The 20,288-nt window shown below is 35.8% G+C and overlaps 1 protein-coding gene across 1 annotated transcript in view; it reads left to right on the top strand.

Annotated features, from left to right (window-relative positions):
• The first annotated feature begins 1,095 nt into the window (after positions 1–1,095).
• The window catches only part of LOC148956583 (ferric reductase 1-like), a 137,548-nt gene continuing 118,355 nt past the window's right edge, over positions 1,096–20,288 (top strand). Inside the window, exons 1-3 of the mRNA XM_089091289.1 lie at positions 1,096–1,213; positions 1,352–1,628; positions 17,117–17,513. Coding sequence (XP_088947415.1) covers positions 1,096–1,213; positions 1,352–1,628; positions 17,117–17,513 — 792 coding nt within the window. The remainder of the gene's footprint in view (positions 1,214–1,351; positions 1,629–17,116; positions 17,514–20,288) is intronic.

Raw genomic sequence — 20,288 nt, 5'->3', positions numbered from 1 at the left:
GGTTCTCTGGTACGCTGGAACTGATTATGTGATTTTCATTAACGTTCTAAGACATTAAGGTTTCATTAAGGACTTTTAGGGGGCGTTTCTTCCTTTATTCGAAAATCAGGCAAAGGTTCTTAGGTACTTTGCCTGAGGTACTTTGCAAAGTTTCTCAGGTACTTTGCGCGTAACTTTTAATGGTAGGACTAAACTTGATGAAACCAGCATATATATTTGAAATCAGCATAAAAATTTGATTCTTTTGATGTATCTATTGGTATCAATATTCCGTTTTTTAGAGTTTCAGTTACTATTGAGCCGGGTGGCTCAATAGTAACTAGAAGCTATGGTAAATAGAAGCTATGGCAATAGGTTTTCTGCGTTGTCTGGTTGTGGACTCGTCATTGGTCTTTATTCAAAAAAGCTTCTACATATTGGGATTAGAAATAAATACTGTTGCATTTGTATGAAGCATCGAAGGAATGAAAATACTTTGCTTCCCGACCATACGTGCTTTATGAACTGGCAGAGACCGATCACAGGTATGGAATCTGATACTTTAGTCGAGGCATTTCCAATCCCTCCAACTATGCACTCTTTAAAATATGTTAAATTTATCGCTGATGGCGACTCTAGCACCCATGCAGAGCTTACAGCCAAAGTACCGTACGGTAGATATATCGAAAAATTGAGTGCCAACCATGCATGTAAGAGCCTAAAAAATAGGGTTTACATGAAGCAAAATGAAAACCCCGAATGCGGGAGTCTTCTTAGTGATTTAAAAATAAAGAAAATGTGCGACATTGCAAGAAACACACTTGCACGCACAACAAAAGAAGGGAAAGGGTTCAAAGACCTTGTAAATGATCTGAAAGCGATACCATTGCATTTCTTTCGCGGTCATCATAGACAGTGCCCAGAATGCTGCAAAATGGCAGGAAAAATTGTTGAATTCAGCGAAGAAGGTGCCCCAAGAAATATTTTCCTTAGTCATGTGTATTCAGCCTTTGACACTTTAACTAGAAGAGCTCGATTTCTCATCGGAAACAGTACTAGCAACCTTGCAGAGTATTTTATGAGCATAGTTGCTAAGCTTATAGGGGAAAAAACATAATGGTAACAAAAAGAGCCCGATACACAACGCGTGTTACCGCTGCGGGCATAAAATATTCTAAGGGAAATTCTGCCCGTTTGAATAATTTTCGCAGAAGTTTAGAATCGACACCAAGTCGTTTGTTGAAGCGACTTGCTGAGCAGCGGGCAAAAAGGGCCATAAACAAGCAGACATGGAAAGCTTAAAGACGTCTGCTTGGAAAACCATTTACGAAGAAAGTTTCGAGACCTGACAAAAACTACGACCCGACTGCAGGTGTTCCAGATTTAGATCTTGATTCTCTTGAAGATGCAAAAAGTGATTTTCTGAACCGTGTTCAGTGTACTGACTTAGAAATTCATGAAATAGAAGAAGCAATACGACTTCGGATAAACTGTATTGACGACAGATGGCTAGAATACAGAAAAAATAGGATAACTGCGTCAGTAGCTGGAATCATTTGTAAAAGACGGACAAATACTGTTGCACCGTTAGTGTGCCAACTGCTTTATTCCAAAAACCGCCAGACTAAAGCAATGGAATATGGGCAAATGTACGAACAAATAGCTATACCGGCTGTTGAGAAAAAGATGGACTGAAAGTGCATCCTTCAGGACTTTTTGTTCATATTAAACACGGATATTTTGCAGCCAATCCTGATGGAATAGCCACTTTTTTGTCTGGTGATACGGCGGTTTTAGAAGTGAATTCTCCTTTCAGTGCCAAAAATTTAAATATAGAAGAATGGAGGCTATCCCAAAAAAATATTTGTCTTGAAAACCAAAATCTTAGAGTGTTGTAACATAGATTCTGGCTATTTGATTTTTGACTTTTCTGAGCTGGATTTCTTAGCCTTTCACAGGTGTGTGTTGTCTGAAAATTATGATTTGGGATGTGTAGTTTGCTATTTTTGACTTTTCTGAGCTAGGCTTTTTAGTCTCTCATAGGTGTGTGTTGTCTGAAACCTACAATTTGGGGTGGGTAGTTTGCTATTTCTGGCTTTTATGAGCTAGGTCTCCTAGTATTTCCTAGGTGTGTGTTGTCTTAGTCATTCGTTGGTGTGTGTTGGCTGAAACCTATGATTTGGGGTGGGTGGTTTCCTATTTTTGACCTTTCTGAGTTAGATTTCTTAGCCTTTCATAGGTGTGTGTTGTCTGAAACTTATGATTTGGGATCTGTAGTTTGCTATTTTTGACTTTGCTGAGCTAGATTTCCTAGTATTTCGTAGGTGTGTGTTGTCTGAAACTTATGATTTGGGATGGTTAATTTGCTATTTCCGGCTTTTATGAGCTAGGTTTCTTAGTCTTTCGTAGGTATATGTTATCTGAAACCTATAAAATAAACTATTTCCGTAAAATCTGAGCTAATAAGTGTTTTTGACTGTAAACTCTAGTTTTTTGTAAGAAAATTATGGAAAATACAATTCGTTGGCTCATAGGTGAAACTTAAGTCCAGTTATGGATTTGAAAATAAACTATTTCTGTAATATCTGAGCTAATAAGAGTTTTCGACCGTAAAATCCAGTTTTTTTGTAAGAAAATTATGGAAAATACAATTCTCTGATTCAAATGTGAAACTTAAGTCCATTTTGGATCGAAAAATATAACTTTTTCAGTAAAATCTGAGCTAATAAGGTTTTTGATCGTAAACTCTAGTTTTTTGTAAGAAAATTAAGGAAAATACAATTCGTTGGCTCATAGGTGAAACTTAAGTCCAGTTATGAATCGAAAAATAATCTATTTCAATTAAATCTGAGCTAATAGGGGTGTTTGACCGTAAACTATAGTTTTTTGTAACAAAATTATGGAAAATAATATTATCGTATTCAAATGTGAAACTTAAGTCTATTTTTGAATCGAAAATAAGACTATTTCCCTAAAATCTGAGTTAATAAGGGTTTTCAACTGTAAAGTCTAGTTTTTTGTAAGAAAATTATGGAAAATACAATTCTCTGCTTCAAATGCGAAACTTAAGTCCATTTTTGGATCGAAAAATAAAGCTATTGTCATAAAATCTGAGCTAATAAGGTTTTTTGACCGTAAACTCTAGTTTTTTTGTTTCTTTTGTAAGAAAATTATGGAAAATACAATTCTCTGGTCAAAATGTGAAACTTAGGTCCATTTTGGATACTCATAATGATGAGGACTGATGGTTCTAATTCAATATTTTTTTCACAAAAGCAAACTTTTTTTTAAACTTTGAAATTATTCAACTTTATTTTTTTTTGTACATATCTTAAATGAAAAAATATGCTTACGGCTCTAACACTTGTACTCTATGATTGCTCAGAGAAACGATGTGGCTTTCCCACTGCTGTTCTATGTCCGGTTATAGACACTATCTAGTCTATTGCATGTATTAAATCAGTATTTTTTACGCAGTGTAACGATAAACACATAAGTCATATCTTTGAAAAAAAAGTGAAGGTGGAGCATTTTAATAAAGTGTGTTCACATGTCAGTGTTATTGTAGCATCGAGTGAAGACAAGGAGAAGTATTTAAACTATGAAACAAGTAAAAATGGTAGCACTATTGGAAATGTATGCGTGGATTGTCATGACAGTAAGGAATTTAATTTCTTTGGAGTACCAGTAAATTCAACCCTAATGATGGTGGATATGCAAGAGTGAGATATCCAGAGATGATAGCACTCAAAGAGAATGTCAACATAAAAATAATAGTTAATGAAGAGGGACATCTTCTTGCTAGTGCTTGTGGTAACAAGCTACCTCTTGTTACACCCCATCGTCAACTTTCGGGTATTAGCATTCAACGGAAGATCAAAAGAAGACATGCATACTCTTCTACTAATATCATAGACCATATCTTGTCTACGTGCCGAAACTGTTACCTCTGTAAAAATAAAACGATAATAGACAGTAAAATTGCCGGAAAAATAAAAAAGGCATTGGCAGAAAATATCACTAAGGAATATAAAGATGAAAAACAAAGTGCCAGCAAACGTCACTACCATTAATCAAACAATTATTGAACCAAATAATAGCAAAGAGGAAATGCATATTGAGCATGTGGATGACCCCCATTAGAAATGTGTTCACATGTTAGTGTTATTGTAGCATTGAATGCTCACAAGGAGAAGTATTTGAGCTATGAAACAAGTACAAGTGGTAGCACTATCGGAAACGTATGTGTGCGTTGTGATGACACTAAGGAATTAAATTTCTTTGGAGTACCAAAACAATTCAATTATACAAATGGAAAATAAAGGCTTACGCCTTTACTGTTATCATAAACCATGTTTTGGAAGTAGGTTAGAAGTTTTACCTGCTCTTACATGATGCGTTAGAATATAGTGCAATTGCCAGTAAAGTTCAAGCGCCAGAGATGGAAAATATCACTGTGGACAATAAAGATAAATTGATGAAAAACAAACTTCCGGAAAACATTACTACTATTGATCAAACAGTTAATGAAACAAATAATACCAAAGACGAAACGTATATTGAACCTGTCGGTGACACACCAGTAAATATTGTGTATGACTCAAAATAGAATAATGATTATTCTACTGATTACGAGCTAAGAGAAGACAATAGCTACAATATCAAGAGAGAACATGTTGAACTATTTTATGGAACAGATTCAAAATGTCCAAAGTTGCTCATTGATATTAATAATGTATCGTAATATATTTTTGTATTAATATTCTACATGTCATTATTTCATTAAAAATATACTATGAATTATATTGTTATGCGTTTATTATTTTTAGAGTATGCTAGCATATCAAACGTTTAGAATGTCTATTGAAACTTCTGAGATGTAAGAAAAAGATTTTGCATACGTCTATTGTCAGACACATAGGAAAACATTGACAAAATCTAAGTATCAGAGTGAATAAATTTTTTTTATCAACATCTTTGTCAGATACATCGGATAAAATTGACTAAGTCCAGGTATCAGATTGAATAAATTCATTATCAACATCCTTTCTCGGATACGTTGGATGACATTGTCAAAATCTATGTATTAGAGTGGATAAATTCTTTATCAACTCCCCCTTTGTCCGATACATCAGATAACATTCACAAAATATGTGTATTAGAATGAATAAATTCCTTATCATCTTCCTTTTGTTGGTTACGTCGAACAAAATTGACAAAATCTAACTATCAGAGTGAATAAATTCATTATCAAAATCCGGCGCGCCACTCAAAAGTGGTGCGCCATTATAATTGAACGTAAATGAACCCTACTTTTTGCATATCTCCCTCTCCATGACTATGTGTCTGAGCGGGTGTGCTGCCATCTATCACTGGTCTAACTTGAATGCTGATAATGCATTTTGTCAATTTGAATTTAGATACTTAGATACTTAGATTTTATCAATTTTATCCCTTGTATCCGAGAAAGAGATTTTGATATAGAGTTTAATCACTCTGATACTTGGATTTTGTCAATTTTATCCGACATTTCAGACAAAGGATGTTGATAATGAGTTTATTCACCCTGGTACTTAGGTTTTGTCAATTTTATCCGAGATATCCGACAAAGGATTTTGATAATGAATTTATTCACTCTGATAGTTAGATTTTGTCAATTTTGTTCGACGTAACCGGCAAAAGGAAGATGATAAGGAATTTATTCATTCTAATACACATATTTTGTGAATGTTATCTGATGTATCGGACAAAGGGGGAGTTGATAAAGAATTTATCCACTCTAATACATAGATTTTGACAATGTCATCCAACGTATCCGAGAAAGGATGTTGATAATGAATTTATTCAATCTGATACTTGGACTTAGTCAATTTTATCCGATGTATCTGACAAGAGATGTTGATATAAAAAATTTATTCACTCTGATACTTAGATTTTGTCAATGTTATCCTATCTGTCTGACAATAGATGTATGCAAAATCCTTTTCTTGCATCTCCGATGTTTCAATAGACATTCTAAACGTTTGATATGCTAGCTTACGCTAAAAATAATTAATGTATAACAATGTAATTCATATTATATTTTTATTGAAATAATGACATGTAGAATATTAATACAAAAATATATTATGATACATTATTAATATCAATGAGCAACTTTGGATATTTTGAATCTGTTCCATAAAATAGTTCAACATGTTCTCTCTTGATATTGTAGCTATTGTTTTCTCTTAGTTCGTAATCAGCAGAATAATCACTATTCCATTTTGAGTCATACACAATATTTACTGGTCTGTCACCGACAGGTTCAATATACTTTTCGTCTTTGGTATTCTTTGATTCATTAACTGTTTGATCAATGGTAGTAGCGTTTGCTGACACTTTGTTTTTCATCGATTCATCTTTATATTCCTTAGTGATGTTTTCCACCAATGCCCTTTTTATTTTTCCGGCAATTTCACTGTTTATTACAACATTATTTTTACGAAGGTAACAGTTTCGGCACGTAGACAAGATATGGTTTATGATATTAGTAGAAGAGTAGGCCTTTCTTTTCTCCTTTGCTTTCATTTGAATGCTAATACCTAAAAGATGACGAAAGGTTCTATCAATAGGTAGCATGTTACCTATAGAACTAGCATAAAGATGCCCCTCTTTAGCAACTATTATTTTTATGTTGGCATTCTCTTTGAGTACTAACATCTCTGGAAATGATACTTTCGCATATCCACCATTTGTATAATTGATTTGTTTTGGTATTCCAAAGAAATTTAATTCCTTAGTGTCATGACAACGCACGCAAACGTTTCCGATAGTGCTACCACTTGTACTTGTTTCATAGTTCAAATACTTCTCCTTGTCAGCATTCAATGTTACAATAACACTAACATGTGAACACATTTCTAATGGGGGGTCATCCACATGTTCAATATGCATTTCCTCTTTGCTATTATTTGGTTCATTAATTGTTTGATTAAAGGTAGTGACATTTGCTGGCACTTTGTGTTTCATCGATTCATCTTTATATTCCTTAGTGGTATTTTCTGCCAATGCCCTTTTTATTTTTCCGGCAATTTCACTGTCTATTATCGTATTATTTTTACAGAGGTAACAGTTTCGGCACATAGACAAGACATGGTTTATGATATTAGTAGCAGAGTATGCATGTCTTCATTTGATCTTCCGTTGAATGCTAATACCCGAAAGTTGACGATGGGGTGTAACAAGAGGTAGCATGTTACCATAAGCACTAGCAAGAAGATGTCCCTCTTCATCAACTATTATTTTTATGTTGGCATTCTCTTTGAGTGCTATCATCTCTGGATACCTCACTCTTGCATATCCACCATCATAAGAGTTGAATTTTTTTTACTCTAAAGAAATTAAATTCCTTACTGTCATGACATTGCACGCATACATTTCCAATAGTGCTACCATTTTTACTTGTTTCATAGTTTAAATACTTCTCTGTCGGCATTCAATGCTAAAATAACATTGACATCTGAAAATACTTTATTAAAATGCTCCATCTTCACTTTTTTTTAAATATATGACTTATGTCTTTATCGTTCTACTGCGTAAAAAATACTGATTTAATACATGCAATAGACTAGATAGTGTCGATAACCGGACATAGAATACCAGTGGGAAAGTCACATCGTGTCTCTGAGTAATCATAGAGTACAATTGTTAGAGCCGGAAGCATATTTTGTCATTTTAAGATACGTACAAAAATAAATAAAGTTGAATAATTTCGAAGTTTAAAAAAAAGTTTGTTTTTATGAAAAAAATATTGAATTAGAACCATCAATCCTCATCATTATGAGTATCCAAAACGGACCTAAGTTTCACATTTGAACCATAGAATTTTATTTTCCATAATTTTCTTACAAAAAGAAACTATAGTTTACGGTTAAACACCCTTATTAGCTCAGATTTAACCGAAATAGTTTATTTTTCGATCCATAACTGTACTTAAGTTTCACCAATGAGCCAACGAATTGTATTTTCCATTATTTTCTTACAAGAAAATAGAGTTTACGGTCAAAAACCCTTATTAGCTCAGATTTTACGGATATTGTTTTATTTTTCGATCCAAAATGGACTTAAGTTTCAGAAAAGTCGAAAATAGTAACCCACCCATCCCAAATCATATGAGATATGAGATATGAGATATACATTTATTAAAAAAGAAAACAAACACTATTCGCCTTTCGCCAGCCAAGAAAGACAATAAGCTTGAAAGGGCAAGCGAGGTTATCACTCTCAGCTAATTAAAATAACATTCATACCTTGCTACTCAACACACAAGAAACTTATCTGATGAAGGAATAAAGGAAAAAAGAGAAAAAGAGGAAAAGACAAGAAGTAGATAGAAAAAAAAAGAAAAAAGAAAAACAAGCAAGCTAAATCGGGGAAATACCTTAAATAGAATGACAACCTGGAGTGGGCATAACACCAAATTCACTCACGAGATAAAAGAAACCTCTTTGCCCGTGACTTGAAAGCCGGAAGACTAGGCGCATTTTTCACACACTCGGGCAATATATTCCAAACATGGGGACCATAATGGTGAATCACAAAAGATTCCCGAGTGGTGCTCCTAAACTCATGAGTTAAGTCATCAGCTTTTCTTGTATTATGATCATGAAGGTCTCTATTAAAAGTAAAAATATTTTCAAAAGCAGGGGTGAGCAGCTGATTCAAATATTTATACGAGAAAATCGCGACTTGGTAATCTCGAATTTGGGATACATCCATTAACTTATTCTTTTTAAAATGCTCATAAGCCGGAACCTCATCAGAATCATCAAATTCAGATAATAATTTTACAGCTCTATTCTGAAGTTTCTGTACTCTTTTGAAACATGTAACAAAATTACTTGCCCACATAGAGCATCCGTAGCTAATATATGGGTAAAATATAGAAAAATAAATCATTTTCAGGATCTTTTTTGGGACTAGATTTTCAATTCTTCGCATCACCCCAAGGCCTCTGCTTAATTTTTTAGCTATTGCACTTGAATGGTTTTTCCACGACAGGTTTTCATCAATTAAAAACCCCAAATACTTCGTTGTTGCTACTCTCTTTATCACATTTTCTTGAACCGTGATATGGTCATTTCCAGCACTAGAAGAAAGTCTAGAAAATATCATGAAAAAAGTTTTAGAAAAGTTTAGGGTTAACATATTTTGCTGAGAAAAAGTTAGAAATTAAGAAACTGCATTATGAATTTTATTATATAAAACATCAAGTGAAGGCGCTGCCAGAAAGAGCAAAGTGTCATCTGCAAACAGGATGCCACCAGCCTCTGACAGGTAATGTTTCACTCGATCAATGAAAATAATGAAAAGTAGAGGTCCCAAGATTGACCCTTGTGGGCACCCACACTCTACTTTCTTTTTTGAAGATAAAGATGACCCATTCTGAACTATCTGATACCGTTTGTGTATATACGATGAAAACCACTCCAGACTTGAACCCTTCACCCCAATCGAGTCAAGAGCTTGAATAAGCTCTGAGTGGTCAACCGTATCGAACGTTTTTTTCATATCCAAAAACACAGCTGCGGGTATGAGACCAGCTTCAAATGCTTCACTAATCCAATCAACCAATTTCAGAACTGCTATATCCGTAGATAGCCCTTTTCTGAACCCAAATTGATTTTTCATTAGAATTTTTATTCTTTTCAATATAATAACTTAACTGGGCATGTACCACTTTCTCATATAACTTAGAGAAAAATGGGAGAATAGATATAGGTCTTCGATTCGATGGGTCATCTTTTTTCCCTCCAACCTCCATAGGTTTCAGACAACACACACCAACGAAAGACTAAGAAATCTAGCTCAGAAAAGCCCGTAATAGTAATTTACATATCCCAAATCATAAGTTTCAAACAACACACACCTACGAAATACTAGGAATCCTAGCTCATAAAAGCCGGGAATAGCAAACTACCCATCCCAAACTATAGGCTTCAGACAACAAACACCTATGAGAGAGACTAAGAATCCTAGCTCAGAAAAGTCAAAAATAGCAAACTACACATCCAAAATCATAATTTTCTGACAACACACACCTATGAAAGGCTAAGAAATCCAGCTCAGAAAAGTCAAAAATAGCAAACCACCCATCCCAATTCATAGGTTTCAGACAACACACACCAACAAAAGACTAAGAAATTTAGCTCAGAAAAGCCCGAAATAGTAATTTACATATCCCAAATCATAAGTTTCAGACAATACACACCTACGAAATAGTAGGAAACCTAGCTCATAAAAGCCGGAAATAGTAAACGACCCACCCCAAATTGTAGGTTTCAGACAACACACACCTATGAGAGACTAAAAAGCCTAGCTCAGAAAAGTCAAAAATAGCAAACTACACATCCCAAATCATAATTCTCTGACAACACACATCTATGAAATTCTACGAAATCATGCTAATAAAAGTCTAATATGGCAACCCACCCATCGCAAATAATAGGTTTCAGACAAAACATACCACTGAAAGACTAACAAATCTAGACCAGAAAAGCCTGAAATAGTAATTTAGATATCCCAAATCATAATTTTCAGACAATACACACCTACAAAATACTAGGACATCTAGCTCGTAAAACCCTGAAATAGCAAACTACCCACCCCAAACTAAAGGTTTCAGACAACACACACCTATGAGAGATTAAAAAACCTAGCTCAGAAAAGTCAAAAATAGCAAATTATACATCCCAAATCATAATTTTCAGACAACACACACCTATGAAAGGCTAAGAAATCCAGCTCAGAAAATACAAAAATAGCAACCCACCCATCCCAAATCATAGGTTTCAGACAACACACACCAACGAAAGACTAAGAAATCTAGCTCAGAAATGCCCGAAATAGTAATTTACATATCCCAAATCATAAGTTTCAGACAACACAAACCTACGAAATACTAGGAAACCTAGCTCATAAAAGTCGGAAATAGCAAACTACCCATCCCAAAGCATAGGTTTCAGACAACAAACACCTATGAGAGACTAAGAATCCTAGCTCTGAAGAGTCTAAATAGCATCCCAAATCATAGATTTCACAAAACAGACACCTACACGATCGCAATGAATGGTACTTGTTATCAGAAAAAACGTCAATTGCCAAAAAAAAAATAAAAAAATAAAACACGCCATGCTGAATGTGCTTCAAAAACCCATCTGGTTGAAAACATGTTTGTTATCGTTAACCATTTCCAAAGATTGATATTGTTCCAAATTTATAATAAATATCTCGCTTTTTTGCAATGTGCACGTGAAACCACACTGTATATTCTTGTAGGCGTGAATGTACGCTTGAAACTGTATACACTATTACTACTCCTAACATTTTTAAGCACTTTAAAAAAATATTTGCATTGTTCTAATTAAATAACCTTTGTGTTTTATGATTGGTTATTAAGTTTATAATTAAAATTTCTAATTAAATGACCCTTGTGTTTCATGAGTCGTTATTAATTTTAGCATATAGAGCGAGATGTTGACGAAAGGGAAATCCCCTGTATATACGTAATAATTTCTGTTCCTTTCAAGCTTTATTGTTGCTGCTTACTTTCAGTTAAAAAATAATTTTTTTATAGTTTAATTTCTGGTGGTTTTTGAAATAGTGCCAAGAAATCCGGCTCCACCTCCACGGAAAAATTCCCCCCTCCCACATATAGATCCTCTAGACAATTCAATCCTTGTGAAAAATTTACCCAGGACAATTGCCTTTAACATCTCCATCCTTAAAATTTACTCGACAAAGGGAAAGTAAGACAATAAAAAGAATTTTGCATAGGAATTTTGGCAAATTTCCCCAGTAAAAAATTTCCTCAGAAAATTTCACCCCACTACCCCCTCGGAAAATTTTCCCCTCGTGCAAAATTTTCCCTGCGGAAAATTTCCCGAGCGGAAAATTCAAAAGCCCTCCCTCACCCAAAAAATGTATGCTAACTTCGCAATAAAAAATACTGTACGTAAACACTGGGCACATTTTATAACTTAAAGATGTATCCCCCGGGACTATGGGGGCCATATTCTCTCCATGGTTAGGGCATTATATCTCACAATTTTGATCGAATGATTTAAGGAAAAAGGGGCGGTGGTTGTCAGGGGGAGGGCTAATTGCGCTCCAATCTTTTTGGTCACTTTAAAAGGGCACTGGAAATTTTAATTTCAATCGGAATAAGTCCTTTTCCAATAATATAGGTCTATTGGTTCGATACAATAACCTCTTGGGAAAACAACCAAAAAATTACAACAAATAAACACGTGATCTTTCTTCTTGCAAAAAAAATACAAAATTTAACATTTTTGCAGAAGGGAGCTTGGAACTACTACAACAGGGTTCTCGGATACACAGAACATGATAATATGATTTTCATTAAGATCTCTTGACTTTTCCGGGGTGTTTCTCCCCCCTTTTTAGATATCAGGCAAATTTTCTGAGGCTCGTAGCTTTTGATGAATAACACTAACCATCAACATAATAAGCCGATTCTTTTGATATAACTATTGACACAAGAATTCTGATTTTTTGGTTTCGGTAAAAATTAAGCAGCGTTGCTCCTTACTTACAGTCAGTTACCACAAACTATTTGATTCAAGTTTAAATTAGACAAAAATCTATGAATAAGCCTCGCAATTTGTACTTAGCATTAGAAGCTTAAAAAATAAGTCTCTGTAGTTAATTTGTGACGGAATTCGTGATGTTTTAACCTTTATTCCATGACATTTCAAGGAAAATTTCCATATTTCTTCGGATTCCGATTTGATCGTCGATTTATTAAAACAAAATTTTGTTGGATGGATTCTAGACTGAGTATTAACTTAGTTGCATCTTTCTTCTGCATTTATTTTTTGGGGTCATTGTCTTTTTTGTAATACAGACAAATTGTTCAAGTTTGAAAACTTCTTTTTATATTTGCTTTTACGACCTGCGCAAGCTACTTTTTTGCGATCGTAAGAACTTTTGATATTATGGAAAAACATTTTTAAATGATTTATTTCGGTTTACGAGTGTTGAACAATTAGCCTATTTTCATCATTTGTGTTAGTTGGTTAAAAGCTTAATAAAGGCATGCTTCATCAAAAGCTGTTGTAATTTGTATTAGTAAATCTGAGGTGCATGTGGAATGTATCGTATATCCTAATTAGGTAAATCGTTTTATGGCAAAATTTATAGTTTTCTCAGTTTTTTTTTCTTAGTGCTACTTTTTTTTTTAATTGTGTTAGAAGATTTTTATCAGATTTCTAGTGGATAGGTAATCTATTAAAATTGATTTTTTTGTAGGTTGAATGCAAAATTGTGCTCTCAGTTTTGATAATCCAACTTTCTTGTGCATTTTTTCTTTTTCTTTGCGCGCGAAATTTTTTGTGTTGCAGATCTATTTTTCAAGATTCTGCTCTAGGTATTATATATATTTTTAATAAATGTAAGCCCTTTTTCTTAGTTTATATCAGATTTGTTTTCATTCTTTTAGAAACCATATATTTTAAGTGACTTGTTTAAGTTCACGGGGTCGAACTATAAGACTGGTTTTTGAAATGAGTTGTGCTCATAATGGGATGCTTCACAAAAAGCTCTAGTAAAGTTTTTCTTAATCAGCCTTATGTGCTGGTACACCCTCCAGAGGAGATATGCAGACCATACTGTCAATATGATCTTATTCATATAAATAAAAACCTGATTCCATATCATCGTGTGGTGAAAACTATTTTTTCAAAACAAATTTCAAAAAATAACCCTAATCAGAGACAAATTTATACAAATGAATATGTCCATGGTAAGAGAGGTGAAGCAGCTTCATGCATTCCATCCCTGGACCTTAACTTTTATAATCTCCTTCCATTGGGGTCCTTTATTTTGTCTGCTGAACTGTGTACCATCCACCTTGCCCTAGATCTTTTATAGATTGTTATTTAGAGTCAGAAAGTTTTCTATCTTTAACTGACTCCTAGTCTGAAATGCATTTGCTCTAAAGTTAACGATGAATTATCGTTTTTAAGGGCATACTTCTTCGGTACAATCACACAAGAAGCCTGATTTTTGTATCTTGACCGAATGCACTACCCTTGTTTGTGATAGATTAAAATTCTGTTTAGTGTCATATCGGGAAAATCTAAATATTGGTTATTACAAGGTCTAAGAATTTAGGGTACTAGTGCATAATATGGTACCTACAAAAGAAGTCAAGTTTGGTTAATGGTAATAAAAAAAAAATAGGATGAATATATAATAGTTTAGAAAAAATTTTAGGATATATTTTTGCACGTTGGGGGGTGGGTGGGTGGTAGAACATAGCATATATTAGATACGTAACCTAACCAAGGTACCTTCCCCCCCCCTAAACCCAAAAAACAACAGTTTAAATATTGTAAACGCAATGGAAATCACGCTTTTCATTCCATTTCTCTATTGCAAATACCCGTTTGTCGGGTTTTGTGTCTGGTTTCCTTGATACAGTTATAGCGGTGGGTACCAGACAGGTGCCTACCATAAAGGCAGGCAAATAAAAAAAGGTATTTGTTTGCTGTTTCAGGAGTTCTTGTATTCGAGTTTTGTGTTTTATATTTCAGCAATAGTAGCATAGGGGCTAGATCAAAATTATATATGGAAGCTTTATTACCTTAAATTCTGTACGGAAGAAGATCTCATAATATGGCAATCCGAGAGCCATTTCTAAACGAGTTGACGGGTAAATAAACTGCATACATGGCTTCAAAGATAATGTAATTCGGAATTAATGTTAATTTACTGCGTACACTAAAAAAAAGTCTCAAATGCTGAAAACGAATGCATTTATACATATATATGTTATTACTATATAATGGAAATAAATTTATGCTTCTTAGCTGATCTTGTCATTGAAATTATCCTGTCTAGATAATGCTTAAAACCGTGGTAAGAGTTTCTTCAAAAAAAATCATTTTTTTGAAGGTCAGTCTGGGCCAAAAAATAAAAGGAAAGCCACATCTTTATGAATTTTCTAACCCCTTCATGCATAGAACGATGCGCGATTTCGTAAGGAGTACAATTGCTTCTGTCACGAAAGAAGAAAATACAGACTAGGACTTAGTCAAGGCTCAAAAAGTAAATGTGGCGCTTAGAAGTACCGCCAATTACCATAATCTGCAAGCCATTTCTTAACGGATTGAAGGCAGGGGCGTAATTTGCTATGGGAAAGGAGGAGCAACTGCTCCCTGTAGACCCGATTTCGCCCCCCCTAGACTTCAGTTTACCCACCCAGGTTAAATTTAGTTTCTGCAAAAAATCTTGTCACTAAGACAAGCCTGCAAAATTTAAGGATCCAGACAAACAGGCAGTTTTCTTTAGTATATTTTTGTCTTTACGGTAATATATGGATCATTTCTCAGTTTTCATTGTCATTTTCATTTGATTTGGGAAAATTGGCACCAACTTTGCCACTCCCCCCCCCCCCCAGGATTTTGACAAAATTACCCAACGGATCAAGGGGCAAAAAAAATTGATTGAATGACTTCTACGCAAGACAGTTTCTGTTTAGTTTTCTTTTTCTTGGGGGGGGGGACCCATCACAATTTGTTCATATATATTTTAGTTGAGTTTCTACGAGTCTGACAAAAATTTTTGAGGGGTTAAACCACCTCTCAATACGGCCTTGCTTCTGAGAAAATGTTTCAGTTTTTAACGAGTTAGGCAAACCCAATGAAAAATCAAGTTTCGAATTATTTTTTTAACGAAAGTTTATTTTAGCTACTCAAGCATTTATTTTGTCAGCTAATTCCCTTCTCAGACGGTTCCCCCTCAGAAAAATTCTCCCCGCGTATAAAATTTTCCTCAATCAAAATGAACCTCATTTCTTAAAATTACCAGTTTATTTAAAATCACCTGTGACTAATTCATTTTACTTTTCCTCCATCAAGGTACAAGGACTTTTGCATAGAAACATTTGCTCCAATCTGTCCATTTGAAAACTTCAACAAATTCATACTCCCTTCTTAGTAGTCAAACCACACATTCTTGATGACAACTAGTCAGCTGTAAGAGTTTGCTAAATGTTAGATTCTTGCTAAAATGTTACAAATTCTTGCCACTAGATTAAGTAATCTCTATGCTTTTTAATTTTCTGGAAAAAAAAATTCAGAATCGGTAACCCGGAAATTATTCAGCGAAGTAACGACCCTTTACAGAGAGACATGAAAACACTGCCTTAATAAATGTAGGTCATTCCTTTTAAAACCCCTTAATTTTCGAAGCCACCTATTATCCAAGTTGAATTGTATGCTTTTTGTGCATCGACACCGGTCACCCCTTAACACGAACTTTTTGATTATGTATCGTGTAATGTTTTGAATTTAACGAAGTAGCGTTTTTGCTACAAAACAATTCTTGTTCAATATCGCCTGCCGAAAAATGTGCTATTGAAGACTTAGGACAGACACATGCCACCTTTACTTCTTTTCATTTGGAAAATATTTCATTGGAAATTATTTAATAATTTTCCAAAACAAGTTTTCAGACATCTTGAAACCAAATTTAGCCTTGTTTTTTTTCACAAATCTTCCAACACCTCTTTCCCCTAAGGGATATTCCATGCCCCTTCACTCCCCGGATGAAGACCCCCTCTAGTCCTCCCTAAATAATAAGGTTGGAGCTACGCTGTTGGCCATGACCTATAATCTTTATAAAAGTAATGTACAGATTAGATATTGCCAACGTGGGAGACGGACCTGTAGGCTTTGTGCCCGTGTGAGGCACACAGTTTAGTGCTCTGACAAATAAGAATACAAAACATTTGAAAAAAATTACATCTATTTGTGGTAAAATGTAGTGTTGTCAACAACTACGCGTTTGGTTTAATTGCGTGAAAAAGAATGATACATGCAAATGATGGATGATGCAAGTGCATATCGTTTTCAAAAGATATAATATTTGATGAAATAACAACCTGACACGAAATCCCGCGCAGGGGCTGAAGAATTTCCTCTTCATTCGGGGTGATTACAAAACAAAGCACACAAACCGAATTCAGGATTTTGTTGGAGGTGAGAGGCTTTAATTAGAAGATGGGGGTAATGAAAACACGAAGGACCGATCATGACGTTATTGCGATCTGTCATTAGTCATTATCTTTTAGCAAGAGATGCATCAATAATTTAAATATAATTGCAGAGATTTTTCCAACCGAGAAATCACGAGAGACTCGTCAACTTTCATCATCTGAATTTCCAATATATGAGGACTGTGGTGTGACTAAACAGTGCTTTGGATATCCCCCTGGATGTTTTGACAACTACTCCTGTTCTATGGCTGTGAGCTACCGAAAATTTAATCAAAGCTACGAATTTGAGCTCCTAGCCGACAAACCCGAAAATGCAACCATTACTAATCGAACTGGAATTTATGTTGCTGTAGGTCTCTCTCCTACCGGAAAAATGGACAAGAGTAGTGTTACAGATTGCTCTGCAATAGGGGGAACTATCAAGGCATCCATGTCTTATAACCAAGGGCGTAACAATCGGAGGCTTCCTAAGGTACCTTTCTTGTTTTTCTTTTTTTTTGCAGTTAATCAAACGTATAATAACCTGTTTGCAACAAAGTCAACAATTCGTTATATTCTGTTACAAAGGAATGAAAAAAAAAGTTGTAATTCACTTCTTCAACGAGCCACAAAAAGAAGGATTAGGAGTATTAGTTAGGAAAAATACGGTTTGACCTTGGGGAAATTGCAACATAATTTTATTTTACACCAAAATATTCAGAAAACTCAGCTTAATCACACAAAAATAATCCCCCCGAATCCCCCTTGCAGAACTACCCAAAATCTTCCTTGAAGGGGTAAAATGAGGGGGGGGGGGTTGAAATTTCTATTTGGATGCATTTTTGGGTTTTAGGGGTCGTTTTCTATCAAATCAGGCATGCAGAATCCCAATCCGATGTCAGAAATCTGGTTTTCCGTACCTCAGTATCAATTTTCACCTTCTCAGAACGGAGGGGGGGGGGGGGTGCAAAGTACGCAGATCATTATTTGCAGGACTCCTGCGGCTAAAGGATCATTTTATATCAAATGTAATACCGTATTGCCAAAAATGAGGTCAAAACGCAGTTTTTTTTACTATTTACCTCATTTCCACCTTTAAGGGGCCTGTAATATGAGGGGGTTGCTAAGTACAATATCTTGAAAAAACACTTCTTTAATTGAGATCAAAACTTCAGATCAATCAGTAAATTAGGTAAATTAAGAACTCAGAACTGAGGTAAATTAATCACAAGAACCTTTTGATTTTAAAGCACAACCTAAAGCTAATTCTTCTTCCTGCTCGTCTTCGTTATCGCCCTCATCCTGTCTTGCAGCAGCGTTAGTGCATAATGCCCCTTTACACTCCCCGCAGGAAAAGCTGCCGGGCAAACCGTTCCGACGGCAGCTGCACCTGAGCGACTCGCTCCCGCTGGTGCACTGGCACCGCACCATCTTCAGTAGGTTCTCCGTTGCTGGTGAAGCATCTGTCATAATGGGAAGATACATATTGCGGGACGAAGAGAGGCTCCAACCCCACTCTTCGGGCTTTAGCGAGTTGGACGTGTCCTGCCACTTCATTATTTGAAAATAGCACCTTTAAAAGTGATACTTTGCGGCAGCCAAAGTCGGTGGAAGCCACTCTGTCTGAACAAAAGCATTTGCAGTTGCAACCCGCATTGTAAATGCTCACACCCGGACATCCTTCAGGGTATTCTGATTGCTTTTCCCTTTGTATAGGCGGAGCAAAGCTTTCTCTCCAGCCTAGGCGACCTCCTGGTGGTTGAATCCTGGTGCCATGAAGATCTAGCAAGCATCCTTAAAAATTCCATCTTTAAGGGACAAGGAAACCACTGCTGGCTTCCCAACGCCGTGGGATGTTGTATCACAGCCGGACATTGCGTGGCAAACGAGTAGATTTTGTGCTGCTTCGGTACCTAGTTTGTTCTTGATCCTTTTTATATCGTACACTCGTCCGTTATTTCCATGTGTGTCTGTCTGCATAAGGATATCACATGCAAAGCTTGACATGGTACAGCAGAAGGACTAATAGGTCGGTATCATTCCCAATCAAAGTGGTTGACGAAGTTTCCGCGCAACTGACTGCAGTTTGTACAACTATGACATCGGCATCATCCTGAGCATGTAGAACTTTGCATCCTGAATTCACTAGCCTCTCAGTAAGTAGGTCGATGAAGCTTTGTTTATTTTTTGATTTCTCATAAATTCCTCCTTACTTTTGACGATCTTCATGTTAGGAGAGAATTCAATCGTTGCACACTACAAACCTTTGGTTCTCTTCAGCTGTGTGCAATTTTTCGTCGTCGGTGTATCAGTGTAAAAGTCAAAAACTACCACTGCCTGGCCGAAATGTCTTGTGACATAATCTACGATCCTGCCACCTTGGAGTGTGTGGATCGGGCAGTCCACGGGATTTTATGGGCAAGCCAGCCTCCGTCCAAAACTATATGGAAGGTTGACAATTTCATTGGACCATCGAGCCCCTTAATTTTCATCAGTGCATTTGGTAGAGATGCTATGTCGCCTGTCCTAATTCCCTCAAACGAACTAAAGAGCAATGGTGGAAAAGTACAGAGCTTGAACGACAGAACCTCGTTCAAGTCAGAACCACTGATGCTAGCCACTGTGGCTAGACATTGAAAGATTAGAGCTGGGTCGACCATTACCCTCTCGCTATCTATCACCACGGATGACTTCTCAGCCATAGTAACAGCTTTCTGCCTTCTCATGAAAACATATTTGTTAATGTCTTTCGCTTCCATTTCCTTCAGAATCGCTTCTCCCACAGATTTGGCATCGTCTACGTTTACAGACGATGAGTGCAGACACCAGTAATCCCGTTCAACAGCTGTGATTCCTGCCTGAAGGATTCTAGGGGCTCAATGTATCGAACTATCTTTTCTATGTCCACCATGTCACTAGCTCCCCTCGAAGATATCACTTTTGCATGATTTTCGATAGTCAACTCTGCGAGGCCAGTCAGTTTCTGCATGCGTTCCTTAACTAGAACTAAAGTAGGCATAGCAGATGTCCAAATTGTCCGCTGTAATTCAGTCAAGCCTCTACTTCTCGTCAGACTACCACTCGTTTTCAAACTTCTCATTAACGTCTGTTCGATCACCAAATCAGGAGGAAGTGCCACTCAGTATTTGTCAGTTCTTCGGATGAACAGGTACTCCTGTAACGTTCTGTACTGCTCTGGGTTGTATTTCCTCGACTGAAACATCGACTGCACGAACAGCCAAGTAGACTTCATGTAATGTTTGTGGCT

This window comes from Artemia sp. Qi Xiang Cuo, chromosome 1 (genome assembly GCF_049724085.1).
Source record: "Artemia sp. Qi Xiang Cuo chromosome 1, ASM4972408v1, whole genome shotgun sequence".
Lineage (NCBI taxonomy): Eukaryota > Metazoa > Arthropoda > Branchiopoda > Anostraca > Artemiidae > Artemia > Artemia sp. Qi Xiang Cuo.
The sequence above is the reverse complement of the archived record's forward strand: the minus strand, read 5'-3'. Positions and strand labels throughout refer to the sequence as shown.